This window comes from Dendrobium catenatum, unplaced genomic scaffold (assembly GCF_001605985.2).
Source record: "Dendrobium catenatum unplaced genomic scaffold, ASM160598v2 fragScaff_scaffold_716, whole genome shotgun sequence".
In the NCBI taxonomy this organism is placed as follows: domain Eukaryota; kingdom Viridiplantae; phylum Streptophyta; class Magnoliopsida; order Asparagales; family Orchidaceae; genus Dendrobium; species Dendrobium catenatum.
In genome coordinates, this window is record NW_021319178.1 from 20,972,411 (window position 1) to 20,989,649 (window position 17,239).

Sequence of the window (17,239 nt, forward strand, 5' to 3'; positions counted from 1 at the left end):
TGAATTTTATTTCAATAATCATCAATCATCCATACAAATCCAAGAGACCTTAATATATAGGCCTCAATAATAAGAAAAGTAAAAAGACACGAATGCCCTCAGGGCTACAATAGAGACTCACTACCCATAAGGGTAAACTTGGAAAATAAAAATGCAAAATAAATAAAACTCAAAATATATCAGAAGTAAAGACTCTGGATCGTAGCCGTCAGTTTACGACTCCGTCGACATTACACATGCCGAAATCTCTGACTGATGTCCTCATCAGGGTCTCTTCCTTTTTGTTTCCTTTTGTTTGTCATTTGTCTGCTGCTTGGTATGAGATGCTTCTCAAGTTGTAAACCCTTCCCCTTTTGTTTTTTGTCTTTGGGAAGTGGTAGTCTTTCCCTTACAAGCTTTTTATTTAAAAAAAAAAAAAATGTTGGGGATTGTTAATATCAAAATATTGATAAATTTTCTATTTTTTACATTAGAGAAATTTTTTTACATCAGACCAACCATCATATATAATCGTCACTCCAGTTTGATTTTAAGTGCTCCTAATCTCCTCATTCAAATCATACATAAATAGTGGTTTCAGGCCTAGTTCATAGGAACTAATGAACAGATCATCTTGAAATAAGAACGGTGGTTGCCACATTAAATGAATGACGTTTTCTTAAAAAGAAATTTCTAATATCTATACAAACATGCATGCCCCTCCTCTCTAAGATTCTCAGGAGACATGCTATGGGCTATCCTCACACCATCATTTTTGTCATCCTCTATGTTTACTATGTATTAATCCATAAGCCCTTTTGCATCTCTACCTAACATTTGTGGCTAAAAGGATGAGGAATCTTTGTCACTAGGGCCACTGTGATAATAATAATCAACATTTATTCTGTGATCAAAATGTGTTATTATGCTAAACATTTTGACATTGTTGCCTTGTTCATATATGCATGAATCTATTCTTTCACCGCCTCAAGCACCTTAGCAGATGCTGCAATATTCTTGTTAGAGCCAGAAAGGTGCTCTTTCAAGCTTGTAACAACCCTTTTGACATTCTTTTCATAATATTTGCACTTCGAATAAATGTCATTCCCTTTAACTTCAACATGCATGCTATATTTGTCTTATTGTGCATTTCTCCTTACTTTTAACCATTTATTTCAAAATGCTAAATCAAAGTTTCGATTCAAACAAAATTTGAAATATTGCATATGTTTAAATGAACATAAAGAAATCAGGTTTAGGTAAGAAAAATTTTTAGGGCTTAGGGATAACCATTGATGGAAGAAGAGATGTGGAGGAAGAAATCTTGTGTGAAAGAGAAGTTGGCAAGGAGCTGTGGCAGCGACAGGAGGAGGTGGCAGTGTGTGTGAGAAAGATCAGAGAGGGGAACATGTGAGAGAGAAGAGAAGATAAGCTCGAGCATCTTGGTTTGGGTATTCCGTGAAACCGAGAATGCTTTTGGCATGAGATGTGAGGGGTAGTATTAGATAATAAAATATTTAATTAATTTTATTTAATAATTTTTACTAAAAAAACTTACTCGAAACTTTGCATGTCTCTCAAATACTGAGGCAAGGCATGCCTCACATAATGTGAGGCATTCACCTCATGTCTAAATTTTAGAAAAAACGCTGAGGTGTGCCTTGTTATACTGAATTTTAAACAATTATTTTTTATCTGAAAATTCCTGCATGAGAGGCATTTCAAGATGTCCTAATTGTTCACCCTTATCTCATCTTGCCACTTAATTTCCTCATGTTGTTTAGACATTTTGGAAGGTTGCATGTGAATTATGTTAAACATTGCATTTCTTTATTCCTCTTTTATTTACGTGGTAAGTTTCCTTCTTTCCACCACTATTATTATTATTGCTAAAACAAGAACAAGCTTCTGCCTTTTGGCATTGTTAACTTTTGTTATATAATAACGAAAGGTTTTGTTTTGAAATGTTGCTGGCATTGCAATTTTGCTTCCTAATACCACTATTATTCTTATGGGAGAAGCTATGAGTTATTGTTCTTGGATAACTATATGTTATCTTCATCACCGACTCATTTTTTCATACAATAGCAAAAGGTTTTCTTGCAGGCATTGGACTTGTGCTGCTAGGTACTGGGGTTTACAACACATGTCATATAAGCTAGCACTACTGCTATCTCCATTTATTGTATGTTGGCGGAGGGTTTTCAATGGGGTATTTTGTTTGCTGAGCTACTTGCCAAATTTGTTTTTGTCATCCCCAGTTGATTGAATGATGGTAGAGGGTTTACAATTTTGTTTGATCCCTAGAGAAATATAGCACAATTGGCAGTTATTGCCATTCTTTATCCATATTATAGTGAAAGTTTTACGACTTGACGCTCGATTCACTGAAGAAGACCTTTTGTTCGGTATGAACAAGTTAGGGTGTCTGCAGGAACGTGCAATTTTGTTGTGCGGGATTGCCATATTATAACTAATTTTCTTCAAGGCAAGATGGGTCCTCAGTAGCATCTTATAGTCAGGGTTGTAAATTATCCAACAAGCTGATCTGACTTTGTCGGGCAGACCAAGCTATAGAATGTCTTAATTTATTCTCCATTAAAGTCAGGTTTGGCAAGTTATTTAAAATTGTGTTTTGTTCCAAGCCAAAATTCAATTTACATTTGATTGTTTTTCAATATTTCAATATAAATTATTTTTCTAGCTTGCAAACAAGCACTCTTACATTTGCAATACATATGTATTGATACATAGATACCTATATGATTAATATATTGATAGGAAACACTTGAATATCTCAAGAATTTCCTATTAATCTTTGGAAAACAACAAAAATTCTCCGTAAGAATCCCCACAAAACCACTAAAATAATAGATAATTTGTATTATTTGATGAAGTAGAAATGAAAAATAGCAAGATACAATTGATCCTCTATTCGAGAGGAGGATCTATCTTTCCCAAATCTCTAGACGCCGCTAGAGCCCAAAAGTAACCTAAGAGCTCAAATTTCAGCCAAATTCAAGATTTCATAACCCTAGGAAAACAAACTATTTAATGTATACAATTCAAAAGGAAATATATAAACAATCCCTACATTAAAATTTCCCTCCCAAATCCCTCAAAAATCTTTCCTAAACAGCTCCGTCTGGGCGTTTGGATCGCGTGACATCTGCAGGAGGCGGAGATTCCGCCTCTATTTTGCAAGCCATTCCCATACTAGTCTAATATATATATATATATACACACATATACATATACATATATGCATACACATGTACATATACATATACATATATACACATATACATATGCTTGGATTATATCTACATTTTTTGTATGCTTTTTGATCTTATCTTGGGGTTGCTTGATTCATTTTGGGCTTAACTCAAAGTAATCTATGTTGGAGCCCTACATAGGCCATATTAGTCATGTTATTCATTGCAATCGCATCTCAATTCAAATAAAATTTTGATTTAATTTTTGAACGATCCTCGATCACATATTTTTGGATGTAATCCAAGTCCAAGACTCATCGAGGGAATTTTTGGTGAGATCTTGGTCTTGACAACACATCACATTGCTGATGATCAATTGTGACCTGTTGTGTTCCCATGCTTATTGGGATTCAACTTTTATACTAGTAGTATAGCCAACTCATGCAGAATCATCATTCTATGTCTTGCAGTTCTTGGGAAGGCCGAGTGAAGGAAAAAAAAAAACCAAGTAAAAGGTTCTAGTTGTAGGTTTTTGAAATAAATATGTAGTAGTTTGGATCACTCATGTCGTTGTAGGTTTTTTTAAAAATACTGTCATTGCCAGGTCCAAAGTCCTAGATGAGAAAATTGGATGGTTGCGTTAGGTAGTTGATAGCCATTGTAAAACTTGTCAAATAATTATAACATGAATCATTATTATATGTGTTAATGCTAGAGCGTTCCCTGTAAGCGACATGCTACATTGACAGAATATAACGAGAAGTGTACAAGGGCCGTTGCATCGACGTATGGGTGCAGTGTTAAATAGGTAAGAGTTCTTACATCATGGAGGATGTGGGCAAAGAAACTTGTCCATGAAACTAAAGTTAAATAGGAAATTAAAATATAGCTTCCTTACAAGAAAATTAAATGAATTAATAAATATTATAATTCATAAGAAGATAAATTCTCTATGCATTCAGGAAAATAAATGAGTTGGACAGAAGGCTAATGAGATTGATAGCTTATGATTTAAATTATGGTATTATGATAGTTGTGCTAGAAATGGTGTAGGTGTGATTATAGACAAGAGTTTAAAGGATAATGTTTTAAAAATTAATAGAATTGGAGATAAAATTATAGCTTTAAAGATTTTTATTGATGCTAAGATTATTAATATTATAGGTGCTTATGCTCCTCAAGTAGGTTTGGATATGTGTTCAAAATTAAAATTTTTGAATGATTCAGATGAATTAATACAAAAAATATATAATGAAGAAAGAGTTTTTTTTTTGGATGAGATTTAAATGGACATGTAGGTAGACAAGTAAATGATTGTAAAAGCATTCATGGTGGCTATGAATTTGGTGCGACTAATTAAGCTGGTAAGACCATAGTAGATTTTTTTTTATAGTTTATAATTTTGTAATTGTTAATATCTTATTTAAGAAAAGAGATCAATATCTCATCACTTATAAGAATGAATATAATAAAACTCATATTGATTATTTTCTTATAAAAATATATTGTTTAGATTGTAAAGATTATAAAGTTATTTCAAGTGAAAGTTTATGTATCCAAATCTCTTATTAGTTTTAGACATTAAGATGAATGGACAAAATATACAAAATAAAGTAAACCATTGTTCTAGGATTGGATGGGGCATTTAACAAATAATAACACAAATATTTTTGAGAGTAAGATTCTAGATTTTATGATTTTGTCTGTGAATGGGAAAGCTAATATTATGTGTGAAAAAATAACTAGTGATATCATGAATTTTGCAAAAGATGTGCTTGAAGTATCAAAGGAAAAAGCTAATGGTAATAAAAATAGTTGGTGGTGGAATCAAAATATACAAGAAAAGATAAAAATAAGAAGATTTGGTTTAAAAATTGGTTTATATGTAAAAACTCTGATAATTGAAAAATATATAAAGAGGTTCGTAAGGAGTCTTAAAAATGCAATATACGATACAAAGATTTTAGCTTTTAGTGATTTATATAATATATTAGATATTAAGGGGGGTGAAAGATATATGTATAAGTTAGCCAAAGAATGAGATATGAGTAGTAAGGATTTAGTTTAAGTAAGGTGCATTAAGGATGAAGATCAAAAAGTATAGAAGAGGATATCTAACAATGTTGGATGAGATATTTTGCTAAATGTTTCAATGAAAATTGTGAGAATACGATTGATTTTAGTGATATGCATTCTAAGTAAAAATAAAGATTTCATTTTTATCGGCGTATTAGTAAAATTGATGTTAGAGAGGTTTTAAAGAAAATAAATGGTGGAAAAGCTGTTGGACTTGATGATATTCCAATAGAGGTGGAAATATTTAGGAGATAAAGGAAATTTCTTGGCTTACTAAACTTTTTAATATTATTTTGAAGATTAATAAGATGCCAGATGATTTGAGAATTAGAGTGTTGATTCCTATTTTTTAGAATAAAGGTAATGAAAATTTTGCGAATTATAGAAGAATTAAGTTAATGTGTCATACTTTAAAACTATGGGAGAGATTTATGGAGTATAGGTTACAATGTGATACTAATGATTCTCAAAATCAATTTGGATTCATGCTGGGTAGGTTTAATATAGAATCTATACATTTATTGAGATGTTTGATGAAGAAGTATAGAGAGAATAAGGAGGATCTTCATATGCTATTTATTAATTTAGAGAAATCATATGATAAAGTTCTAAGAGAAGTGCTATGGAAAGTTCTAGAAAAGAAAGTGGTTAATAATGCATATATTCAAGTCATTAAGAATACGCATGAACTGTTACTTGTGTTCAAACACAAGGTGGTTTGACCAAGTATTTTCCTATTTATGTTGGATTACATCAAGGATCAGCTTTAAGCCTATATATATTTGCTTTATCATGGATGTTCTCAGTTCTCACTAGACATTTGCAAGAGGTTGTACTATGGTGTATGCTTTTTACTGATGATATTCTTCTTGTTGATAATGCTGGAGAGGGAGTTGAAGGTATACTTGAATTATGGAAGTCAACTTTAGTGTCTAAAGGTTTTAATTTGAGTAGATCTAAAATTGAATATATTGATATCTTGGGTCCATTGTTTAGAGTGATGGTGAAATAGATGGAGTTTTTATTAATAGAATTCATGTTGGATGGTTGAAGTGGAGGCATCACGCTTCTTGTGTGATAGAAAAAAACCCCTCAATTTCAAGGGAAAATTCAATAAGATGGTAGTGAGACTTGCAATGCTTTATGGTGCATAATGTTGGCCATTTAACGAGAAGCATAGTATTAAGTTAAGTATTGCATAGATGAGGATGCTCAAGTGGATGAGTGACTTTACTCTTAGAGACAGGATATGAATTGAGCATATACGTGAAAAGGTTGGAGTAGCTTCTATGGAAGATAAGATTAGAGAGAGTCGCCTTAGATGGTTTGGTCATATAAAACGGCCACCTTCCGAGGAGCCGGTTAGGAAAGTAGATGTATTGGATTTAACTTATGTTAAGAAAGGTAGAGGTAGACCTAAAAATACTTGCTTAAAAAATATTAAAAATATCATTTCTTTATTAGATTTAAATGAGAATTTGATTCTTCATAGGACACAATGGTGAAAAAGGATTCATGTAGCTGACTCCACATAGTGGGATAAAGGCTTGATGTTGTTGTTATTTTGTTTGGGACCACTCATGCCAAGAACAAATTATTTCTGACAATCATTGTAACCTCCACAATTTTTATTTTTAACAAATTAAGAGTACCGTGCTAACACATTCAAAATAGTATTACATAACCCAGAATATCCTTGTATTTGTGTTGACCTCAGCCAAAAAAAGGGATTTTTGCCACCATTTTGTTGACTGTGATAATGGGGTCTCCATATGCAGCTTATAATAGTGTGGAAAGCTGCTACCTTCGCAAATTAGATTTTCAAAGGGGACTCTTGGTGAAAATTTTCCAGTAAGGCATGTAGGCTACTTTGTAAACTATGCTTTCTCTAATTATAATATTGAACATCTTGTATTCCGTTGATTTTATTTAATGAATTTTGTTGCTTCAAGTTCCTTATTATTGAATTTAATTTGTCTTCCTCAACATTCCACTAGCACTTGTTGAATTTTAATGATGATTACCTCTTTTCTGGAAGATGCTGATGGCTTCCTCCTGTATGCATTCAGTTTGGGGTGCAGTTTGAATTGGATCATGCTGTACATTATCATGCTCTATATTTTATTATTTTCTTTTTAATGTTTTAGTGCTGCTCCTTTACAGTGAAAGTTATATATATAACACCTTTTTAATGTACTGATAAGTTACAATGCTGGGTGGTTTCAGCCATTGAAAGTCAAAGCATTCATTGATCGAGTGATTAAAAGTCCATTGCATGATATAGCTATACCTCTTTCAGGTTTTCGGTGGGAGTACAATAAGGTGCACATAATCTTTTCCTGAAAATAACTCTACTTTTTTTGGCTTTTGCTTATGATGTTACTTTGTTAACTTGTTTTCAGGGAAACTTCCATCATTGGAGACCACTTTTTATGCATTTTGATACTTATTTCAAGACATACATTTCTTCTAGGAAAGATCTTCTTCTTTCTGACAGTAGCTTAGATGAAGATCCTTTTCCCAAACAATCTGTTCTACAAATCTTGAGAGTCATGCAGATAATTTTGGAGAATTGCCACAATAAAAGCCCTTTTAGTGGCTTAGAGGTGTGCTGCTAGACCTACACACATTATTCTTATTTGATAATCCTAAGATTTTTTTTATTGGCTTCTCACGTTGAATTTGCATCATTATTTGATATAATTCAATTTATTTTGTATTAATCCATGCCTCTATAATTTTTTATTGGCAGCATTTCAAGCTTCTACTTGCATCGACTGATCCAGACATCATTATAGCTACTCTTGAAACTCTTTCTGCATTGGTGAAGATAAACCTTTCCAAGTTACATGGTAGTGGGAAGCTGATCAGTTGTGGCTCTATGAACAACCATCTTCTGTCTCTGGCCCAGGGATGGGGCAGCAAAGAGGAAGGCTTGGGTTTGTATTCATGTATCCTGGCAAATGAAAGAAACCAGCAGGAGGGCTTAAGCTTGTTTCCTTCGGATGTGGAAAATGAATGTGATGCAACTCAGTGTCGACTGGGTTCAACCCTTCATTTTGAATTTAGCACATCTGCTCCTCTCAATGCCGTGTTGACAACTGAGAAGAGCAAAATTTCCAAACTCCATGTAATAAACATTCCTGATTTGCATATGCGGAAAGAGGATGATCTAGTTATATTGAAGGAGTGCATTGAACAATTCAATGTGCCTCCTGAACATCGGTTCTCATTGCTGACAAGGATTAGATTTGCACGTGCATTCCGCTCGCCTAGAATGTGCAGACTATTTAGCCGAATCTGTATTCTTTCATTTGTTGTTTTAGTGCAGTCCAATGATGCCCATGATGAACTTGTGTCCTTTTTTGCTAATGAACCTGAATATACGAATGAGTTAATCAGACTTGTTCGGTCTGAAGAGTCTATTCCAGCAACCATAAAAGCACTAGCCATGCTTGGATTGGGTGCACAACTTGCAGCATATGCATCATCTCATGAAAGAGCTAGGATATTGAGTGGGTCAAGCATTATATCTGCTGGAGGTAATCGAATGGTACTGCTGAGCGTGCTTCAGAAAGCCATCGCGTCACTCAGTAATCCCAGTGACCCATCAGCTCCCTTTTTTGTTGATGCTCTCTTGCAATTTTTTCTGCTTCATGTGTTATCTTCTTCAAGCTCAAGCAGTGTCCTTAGAGTATCTGGAATGGTTCCCCCACTCCTGCCGCTTCTAACAGACAGTGATCCTGCCCATGTGCATCTTGTTAGCTCGGCAGTGAAAACGCTTCAGAAGTTGATGGAGTATAGTAGCACTGCGGTATCAATATTCAAAGATAATGGAGGAGTAGAACTACTGTCTGACAGGTTACGGATTGAGGTAGATAAAATTATTGGTACAGTTGACGAGAATAACAATGCAATGGTCATTGGTGATTCTGTAAGACATGATGATGATTACTTGTACTCTCAGAAGAGGCTCATTAAGATGTTACTTAAAGCATTGGGTTCTGCTACTTACTCTCAAGGAAATCCTACAAGGTCACAGAATGCCAATAATAATTCTCTGCCTGCCTCCTTATCCCTAATATTTCGCCATGTGAATAGATTTGGAGGTGACATATACTTTTCAGCTGTTACAGTTATGAGTGAAATCATACACAAGGATCCTACATGTTTCCATATTCTGGATGAAGCTGGTCTTCCTGATTCTTTCTTGTCATCTGTGGTTTCTGGTATCCTGCCTACCTCCAAAGCACTTGTTTGTGTTCCCAGTGGAATGAGTGCCATCTGCCTTAATAGTAAAGGGCTTGAAGCAGTCAAGGAAACAGCTGCTTTACGGTTTCTGGTGGACACCTTTACAAATAGGAAATATCTAGTAGCTATGAATGAAGGTGTTGTTCTTTTAGCAAATGCAGTTGAAGAGCTATTACGGCATGTATCTTCACTGAGAAGTACTGGTGTTGAAATAATAATTGAAGTCATTACCAAACTTGCTTCCTTGGGCGAAGATAAATGTGCTGAATCTTCTGAGAGGGCAGATGAGAATACAGCCATGGAAACAGATTCTGAAGACAAAACTAATGAAGGTCATGATTTGGTCAGCGCCATGGATTTGTCTGTTGATGGTGTTAGCGATGAGCAGTTTGGCCAACTATCTATCTTTCATGTGATGGTACTTGTTCATAGGACAATGGAGAACTCTGAAACATGTCGGTTATTTGTGGAAAAGGGAGGCATTGAAGCTCTCCTGAAACTTCTACTGCGGCCAAGCATCACACAGTCATCTGAAGGCATGCCTATTGCTTTGCACAGCACTGTTGTTTTTAAGGGTTTTACCCAACATCATTCAATTCCTCTTGCACGAGCCTTTTGTTCCTCTCTTAGGGAACATCTGAGGAGAGCTTTAAGTGGATTTAAATCTGTTGTTGGCTCATGTTTATTGTCTCGAGAGACTGCTGCTGACAGCGAGATTTATTCCTCTCTATTTATTGTTGAATTTCTGCTGTTCCTAGCTGCTTCTAAAGATAACCGCTGGATAAGTACTTTGCTTACAGAATTTGGAGATTCAAACAAGGATGTCTTAGAAGATATTGGGAAGCTCCACAGAGAAGTTCTCTGGCAAATTCCACTGCTTGAAGATTCCAATCTTGATAAAGAGTTTGAAAGCTCTTCTTCTTCAAATGATATCCAGCGGACAGAGTCAAGCACTAACGAGTTTGAAGAGCAAAGGTTTAACTTCAGGCAGTACCTTGATCCATTACTAAGGAGGAGATTTTCTGGTTGGAATATTGAATCTCAGTTCTCTGATCTTATAAGCATGTATAGGGATCTTGGGCGAATTGCTGGTGGTTCTCGGAGAATTGGTTCAGAAAGCTTCTTGGCTTCACGATTTTCTACCAACCCGCAACAATCTTTAGGAAACTCTTCAGATGCTAATACCAGTGGCAAAAGTGAAGGTGAGAAGCAAAAGTCTTATTATTCTTCTTGCCGTGATATGATGCGTTCACTTTCTTATCACGTGAACCTTCTATTCATGGAGTTGGGGAAAGCTATGTTACTTGTCTCTCGTCGAGAGAACAACCCCGGAGTCTTGCCCTCTTCGGTAATGTCTGTTGCCACTGCAATCACCTCAATCATGCTGGATCATTTGAATTTCAGAGGGTATGTTAGCCCTTCTGAGGTTGATGTCTCCATATCTACCAAATGCCGATATCTTGGTAAGGTGATTGACTTCGTTGATGGAGTATTAACTGACAGGCCAGAGTCCTGCAATCCTATCATGGTTAGTTGTCTGTATAGCTGTGGGGTTTTTCAGGCTATCTTAACAACTTTTAAAGCAACCAGTCAACTGCCCTTTACACTTAATAGGGTGCCAGCTTCCCCCATGGAGACGGATGATGCAAGCATAAAACTAGATAAGGAAGAAGCTGATAATTCTTGGATTTATGGGCCATTAGCAAGCTACTGTGTGCTGATGGATCACCTTGTGACATCATCTTTCATTTTGTCTTCCTCTACAAAGCAGTTACTTGATCAACCTTTGGCAAGTGGTAGTGTCCCATATCCACAAGATGCTGAATCATTTGTAAAGGTGCTGCAGTCTAAAGTATTAAAGGCAGTACTTCCCATCTGGACTCATCCTCATTTTGCTGAATGTAATATGGAGTTCATTAGTGCAGTGTTCTCCATCATGAAGCACGTCATATCTGGTATTGAGGTTAGAAATGCTAGTGGAACTGGCTCACGAACAGCAGGCCCTCCTCCTGATGAATCAACTATATCAATGATTGTAGAAATGGGGTTTTCCCGTGCCAGGGCTGAGGAAGCTCTTAGACAAGCAGGAACTAATAGTGTTGAAATTGCAACAGATTGGCTTTTCTCTCACCCAGAAGAACCACAAGAAGATGCCGAGCTCGCCCGGGCTCTAGCCATGTCTCTTGGAAGCTCAGATTCATTATCAAAGGAAGTTGAAGTTACGGATGCTAATGATCTTGACAATGGAGAGGAAACAGCTCAGTTACCTAGTGTTGATGATTTGTTGTCAAATTGTATGAGACTTCTAAGGGTAAAGGAGTCATCAGCATTTGCTGTTCGGGATCTGCTTCTGATGATTTGCTCCCAAAGTGACAGCCAAAACCGATCAAAAGTTCTCAATTTTATCATCGATCATGTGAAACTTTGCACTAACACTACTAGTCATGCCTGCAGCCCAACATTGTCTTCACTTTTTCACGTGCTTGCCTTGATTCTTCATGAGGATGTAGCATCACGGGAAGTTGCATCCAAGGCAGGTTTGGTAAAAATTTCTTTAGATATTCTCTCAGACTGGGATCGGAGTATGTATGGTGATCAGAAACTCCAGGTGCCAAAATGGGTGACGGCATGTTTTCTTTCTATAGATAGAATGCTGCAGGTTGACCCAAAATTGACTCCAGAGGCCTTTGACTTGGAGCAGTTGAAGCAGAATAACTCTTCAGCACAGACTCCTGTTTTAATTGATGAATCAAGAAAAAAAGATTTTTCTCCGTTGGGTCTTGTTTCTGGGGATTTGGATAGACATGATAAAAAAAGACTCCTAGAGATATTATGCAGATGCATAAAGCACCAATTGCCTTCTGAAACCATGCATGTGGCGCTTCAGCTGTGCGCCACCCTAACCAAAGTTCATTCTGTGGCTGTTAATTTTCTCGAATCTGGAGGTTTGCATGCTTTGCTTTGTTTGCCAACTAGCAGTCTATTTTCTGGGTTCAATACTGTGGCGACAGCAATTATCCGTCATATTCTAGAAGATCCTCACACTCTGCAGCAAGCCATGGAGCTAGAGATCCGTCACAGCCTTGCCACAGCCACAAATCGACATTCAAATTCTAGATTGACACCTCGTAATTTTGTTCAGACTTTGGCCCTTGTCATAGCCCGGGACCCTGCTGTATTCATGCAAGCTGCTCAAGCTGTCTGCCAGATTGAAATGGTAGGTGATAGACCTTATGTTGTCCTTCTGAAAGACCGTGAGAAAGAGAAAGCTAAGGACAAGGAGAAAGCAACAGAGAAAGAGAAGCAGATGGTTACAGAATCTAAGGCTACTTCTGGGGATGTGAGCACAGTGGCTCCTAGTTCTGTTCACAGTAAAATGCAAGATTCAAATACAAGAAATGCTAAGATCCATAAGAAATCTGCCCAAAGTTTTACCAGTGTGATTGAGCACCTCCTGGATGTACTTACTGCATTTATTCCTACAAAAGTTGATGATGCATGTGCCAGCTCACTTGCTACTCCCCCATCAGAAATGGACATTGATTCTAGTTCAGCTAAGGGTAAAGGAAAAGCAATCGCACTTCCTTCTGAAGATAGCAAAACTATTAATGAGGAAGCTTCAGCTTCACTTGCCAAGGCTGTTTTTGTCTTGAAGTTGCTTACAGAAATACTTTTGACTTACACTTCATCAATACATATCTTGCTTCGCAGGGATGCTGAATTTAGTACTAGCCGTAATTCTCAAAAAGGACTACCTTTTAATAATGGTGGGGGAATTTTTTTTCATATTCTTCACAGGTTCCTCCCATATCCGGGAATACAAAAGAAGGACAAGAAAGGTGATGGAGATTGGAGGCAAAAATTAGCAACTAGAGCTAACCAGTTTTTGGTGGCCTCATCTATTCGCTCTTCAGAAGGGCGTAAAAGAGTATTTAGTGAGATCAGCAATGTCTTTAATGACTTTGTCAATGCAGCTGGTGGTTGTAAAGCACCTGATTCAAGTATGCATTGTTTTGTTGATCTGCTTAATGATATTCTTTCTGCACGGTCACCTACGGGTTCTCATATTTCTGCAGAGGCATCAATTACATTTATAGATGTTGGGTTGGTTCACTCTTTGACTAGAATACTAGACGTTTTGGACTTGGATCATCCTGATTCATCAAAGATAGTCACTGGAGTTGTCAAGGCTTTGGAATTGGTGACTAAAGAATATGTTCATTCAGCTGAAATTGATTCTGCTAAGGGTGGAACGTCATTGAATCATGCTTCTGATCAAAATCAAGGAGATTCATCTAATAATGATGGAGATAGATTTCAGTCATTAGAAACTATATTGCAGCCCGAACACGCCGAAGCTACAGTAGAGCATATGGAGCCTTTTGATTCAGTTCAAACTTCTAGAAGTTCTGATGATATGGATCATGAACGGGATATGGATGGAAGTTTTGCCCGTGAAACAGAGGATGATTTTATGCATGAAACTTCTGAGGATGGTGGGGTCCTAGAGAATGGCATTTCAACTGTTGAAATTACGTTTGAACTGCCACACAATGCTGGTGATGATATTGGTGATGAAGATGAGGATGAGGATATGTCAGAAGATGATGATGGTGATGAAGTTGAGGAAGATGAAGATGAGGATGAGGATGAAGATGAGAACAATGATTTGGAGGAAGATGATGTTCAGATGATGCATCCTGACACTGATCATGATGACCATGAGATTGACGAAGAGTTTGATTTGGAGGAAGATGAGGAGGATGATGACGATGATGGTGTCATACTGAGGTTGGAAGAGGGTGTTAATGGGATGAACGTATTTGATCATATTGAGGTTTTCAGTGGTGGCAATAACTTTCCTAGCGGAACACTTCTTCTCGGAAGGCGCCAAGAGTTTGTTTCCTCAATGACCAATCGTCTGGGTAGAGCCAATGACCATGGTGTTAACCCAGAACACCCACTGCTGGAGGAGCCATCTTCATTCTTGGTTCATCGAAGAAACTCTGGTGAGTTAATTTGTCGTTTCCTTCTGTTCACAAACTTTGCTATTCTTTAGTTTTACTCTGAAAAGATATGTTTTGCTTCTTTTTAATTGTACTCATGTATCTGCAATGTCAAACTTAAGTTGCTTACGTTTGATTATTAAAAGTCAAATTTATATGATAAAATGAATCAACTTTTGGAATATATATGAAATTTTGATTTTTTTTTCCTTTCAGAAAATGCTGTTGACATGGCTTTCTCAGAGAGGCGTCATGATAGTAATTCTTCACGTCTGGATGCTATTTTTCGAACATTGCGGAGTGGAAGACATGGTCATCGTTTCAGCATGTGGTTGGATGATAGCCATCATCGTAGCAACTCTAGTGTGCCTTCAGTGCCAGAAGGCATGGAGGAGTTGCTAGTATCCCAGCTAAGGCGTCCCATTCCAGATCAACCCTCAAATCAGGATGAACCTGTATCTGTCCCTCAAGAAAGGGATGAGCCCAATCAGTTGCAGAATTCAGAATCTGGTGCAGGAGAAGCACCTGCAGTGCCAAGTGAAATTAATGGCAATATGATAATCTCATCACCTGTTTCACTGGTAGATTTTTCGGGAAATGCTAATGATGTATCTGGGGCTATTGATATAAACCAAGAAAGAGAAACATCTGGTACAAATGAACAAGTTAGTGATATGCAATATGAGCGCAGTGATACAGTTATCCGAGATGTGGAGGCTGTGAGCCAAGCCAGCAGTGGGAGCGGGGCCACCTTAGGAGAAAGTCTTCGAAGCTTGGAAGTGGAAATAGGTAGTGTGGATGGTCATGATGATGGTGAAAGGCAAGGCGCAACTGAGAGGATTCCTTTGGGTGATTTGCAGCCAACCGGTAGGGCAAGAAGGTCATCAGGGATCACAATGCCGGTAATTGGAAGAGATGCATCTTTGGAATGTGTTAGTGAGATTCCAGCACGTCCTCAAGAAGCTGATCAAAATGCTCTGAGTGAGGAGAACCAACTTAACAGAACTGTTGATGCAGAATCAATTGATCCTACGTTCTTAGAGGCTCTTCCTGAGGAGTTACGAGCTGAAGTACTTTCGTCACGGCAGAATCAGGTGGGTCAGCCATCAGGTGACCAATCTCAAGCAGAGGGAGATATTGATCCTGAATTTCTTGCTGCTCTGCCACCTGATATTCGAGAAGAAGTGCTAGCACAACAGCGTGCACAAAGACAGAGTCAATCTCATGAATTGGAAGGGCAACCTGTGGAAATGGATGCAGTTTCAATAATAGCTACTTTTCCTTCAGAAATACGTGAAGAGGTAAGCCCGAATTTTTTAATTTCCATCTTGCCTTCTACTTAATTGCAATACTTGATGTGCTGATTGCACTTTTTTTAATTTCTTTTTTTGAGTTCCTTCTTAGCCATATTCTTCTCCGAGTCACTCGATAGATGCAATATATGACTTCACATATCTTTTGTATTTCTAGGTGCTGTTGACTTCCCCCGATACCCTATTGGCCACTCTAACACCTGCTCTTGTTGCTGAAGCCAATATGTTGCGGGAGCGGTTTGCGCATAGGTATCATAGCAGTGCACTCCTTGGGATGCAGTCTAGATCTCGGCGTGGTGACCCCTCTAGACGTGGTGACCTGGTTGGGTCAAATGCAGACAGGAATGCTGTTGAGTCTGCTTCTCGCAGGTCTGCAGTTAACAAACTTATTGAAGCAGGTGGAGCCCCTCTAGTGGACACCGATGCCTTGAAAGCCTTGGTTAGGTTACTTCGTGTTGTTCAGGTAATTTTTTTTTTCTTTTTTCCCTACAAAATTTAGTTTTTCTTAAAGATATTTTTGTTCCCTAACAAGTTTACATCTAAATTGCACAGCCCCTCTATAAAGGTCAGTTTCAGAGGCTTCTCTTAAATCTATGTGCCCATCAGAATACCAGAACATCGTTAGTGCAAATTCTAATGGACATGCTGATGCTTGATCTGCGTGGTTCAAATAATATCACAGCCGATGACATTGATCCACCATTTCGGCTGTTTGGCTGCCAGAGCTATATCATGTATTCACGCCCTCAATTCTCAGATGGTACCCATATTTCCCCTCTTTCTGGTCTGGTTGCTCAAGTGCACATATTATAACTAGATGCAAAGAACTCTCTTGTTATAACTGATTGATAATAGTAGTAGAATGAATGTTTACGAATACCATTTATAACTTAATTTTTTTTGTGAATGTGTGATTTTAAAAGCACCTGATTGTGATTTTATAATTATGGCCTATCATTATTAACTGATTATATTGAGGATATTATTTTTCATGGATCTTTATTTCATTATATTCATGGCATACTAGCTTTACATTAGCCATCTCATTTTTTTGGTAAAATCAGGAGTGCCACCTCTAGTTTCTCGGCGTGTTCTAGAAACTCTCACATTCTTGGCCCGGAATCATCAATATGTGGCAAAACTTTTACTTCATCATGAGGTGTCAGGTCTGGGAGTATCTCAAGTGGGTACATTGAATCAAGGACGTGGCAAAGCTATAATGGAAGAAGATAAGCCTGAAGGCATGATAGGGAAGGGAGACTTCTCCATTGTTGTGCTTCTTAGGCTGTTGAATCAGCCATTATATATGAGAAGTGTAGCTCATCTTGAGCAGGTATCTGCTATGTGCTATGTTATGGGATTTTCATCTATGTTGAATTTATTAGCTTACATGACCTGG

The 17,239-nt window shown here is 37.3% G+C and overlaps 1 protein-coding gene across 1 annotated transcript in view; it reads left to right on the forward strand.

Annotated features, from left to right (window-relative positions):
• LOC110105173 (E3 ubiquitin-protein ligase UPL2) overlaps positions 1 to 17,239 on the forward strand; it is a 52,803-nt gene that overhangs the window by 9,382 nt on the left and 26,182 nt on the right. The window contains exons 3-9 of the mRNA XM_020834563.2: positions 7,497 to 7,592; positions 7,673 to 7,876; positions 8,023 to 14,530; positions 14,744 to 15,828; positions 15,998 to 16,303; positions 16,393 to 16,600; positions 16,905 to 17,173. Coding sequence (XP_020690222.1) covers positions 7,497 to 7,592; positions 7,673 to 7,876; positions 8,023 to 14,530; positions 14,744 to 15,828; positions 15,998 to 16,303; positions 16,393 to 16,600; positions 16,905 to 17,173 — 8,676 coding nt within the window. The remainder of the gene's footprint in view (positions 1 to 7,496; positions 7,593 to 7,672; positions 7,877 to 8,022; positions 14,531 to 14,743; positions 15,829 to 15,997; positions 16,304 to 16,392; positions 16,601 to 16,904; positions 17,174 to 17,239) is intronic.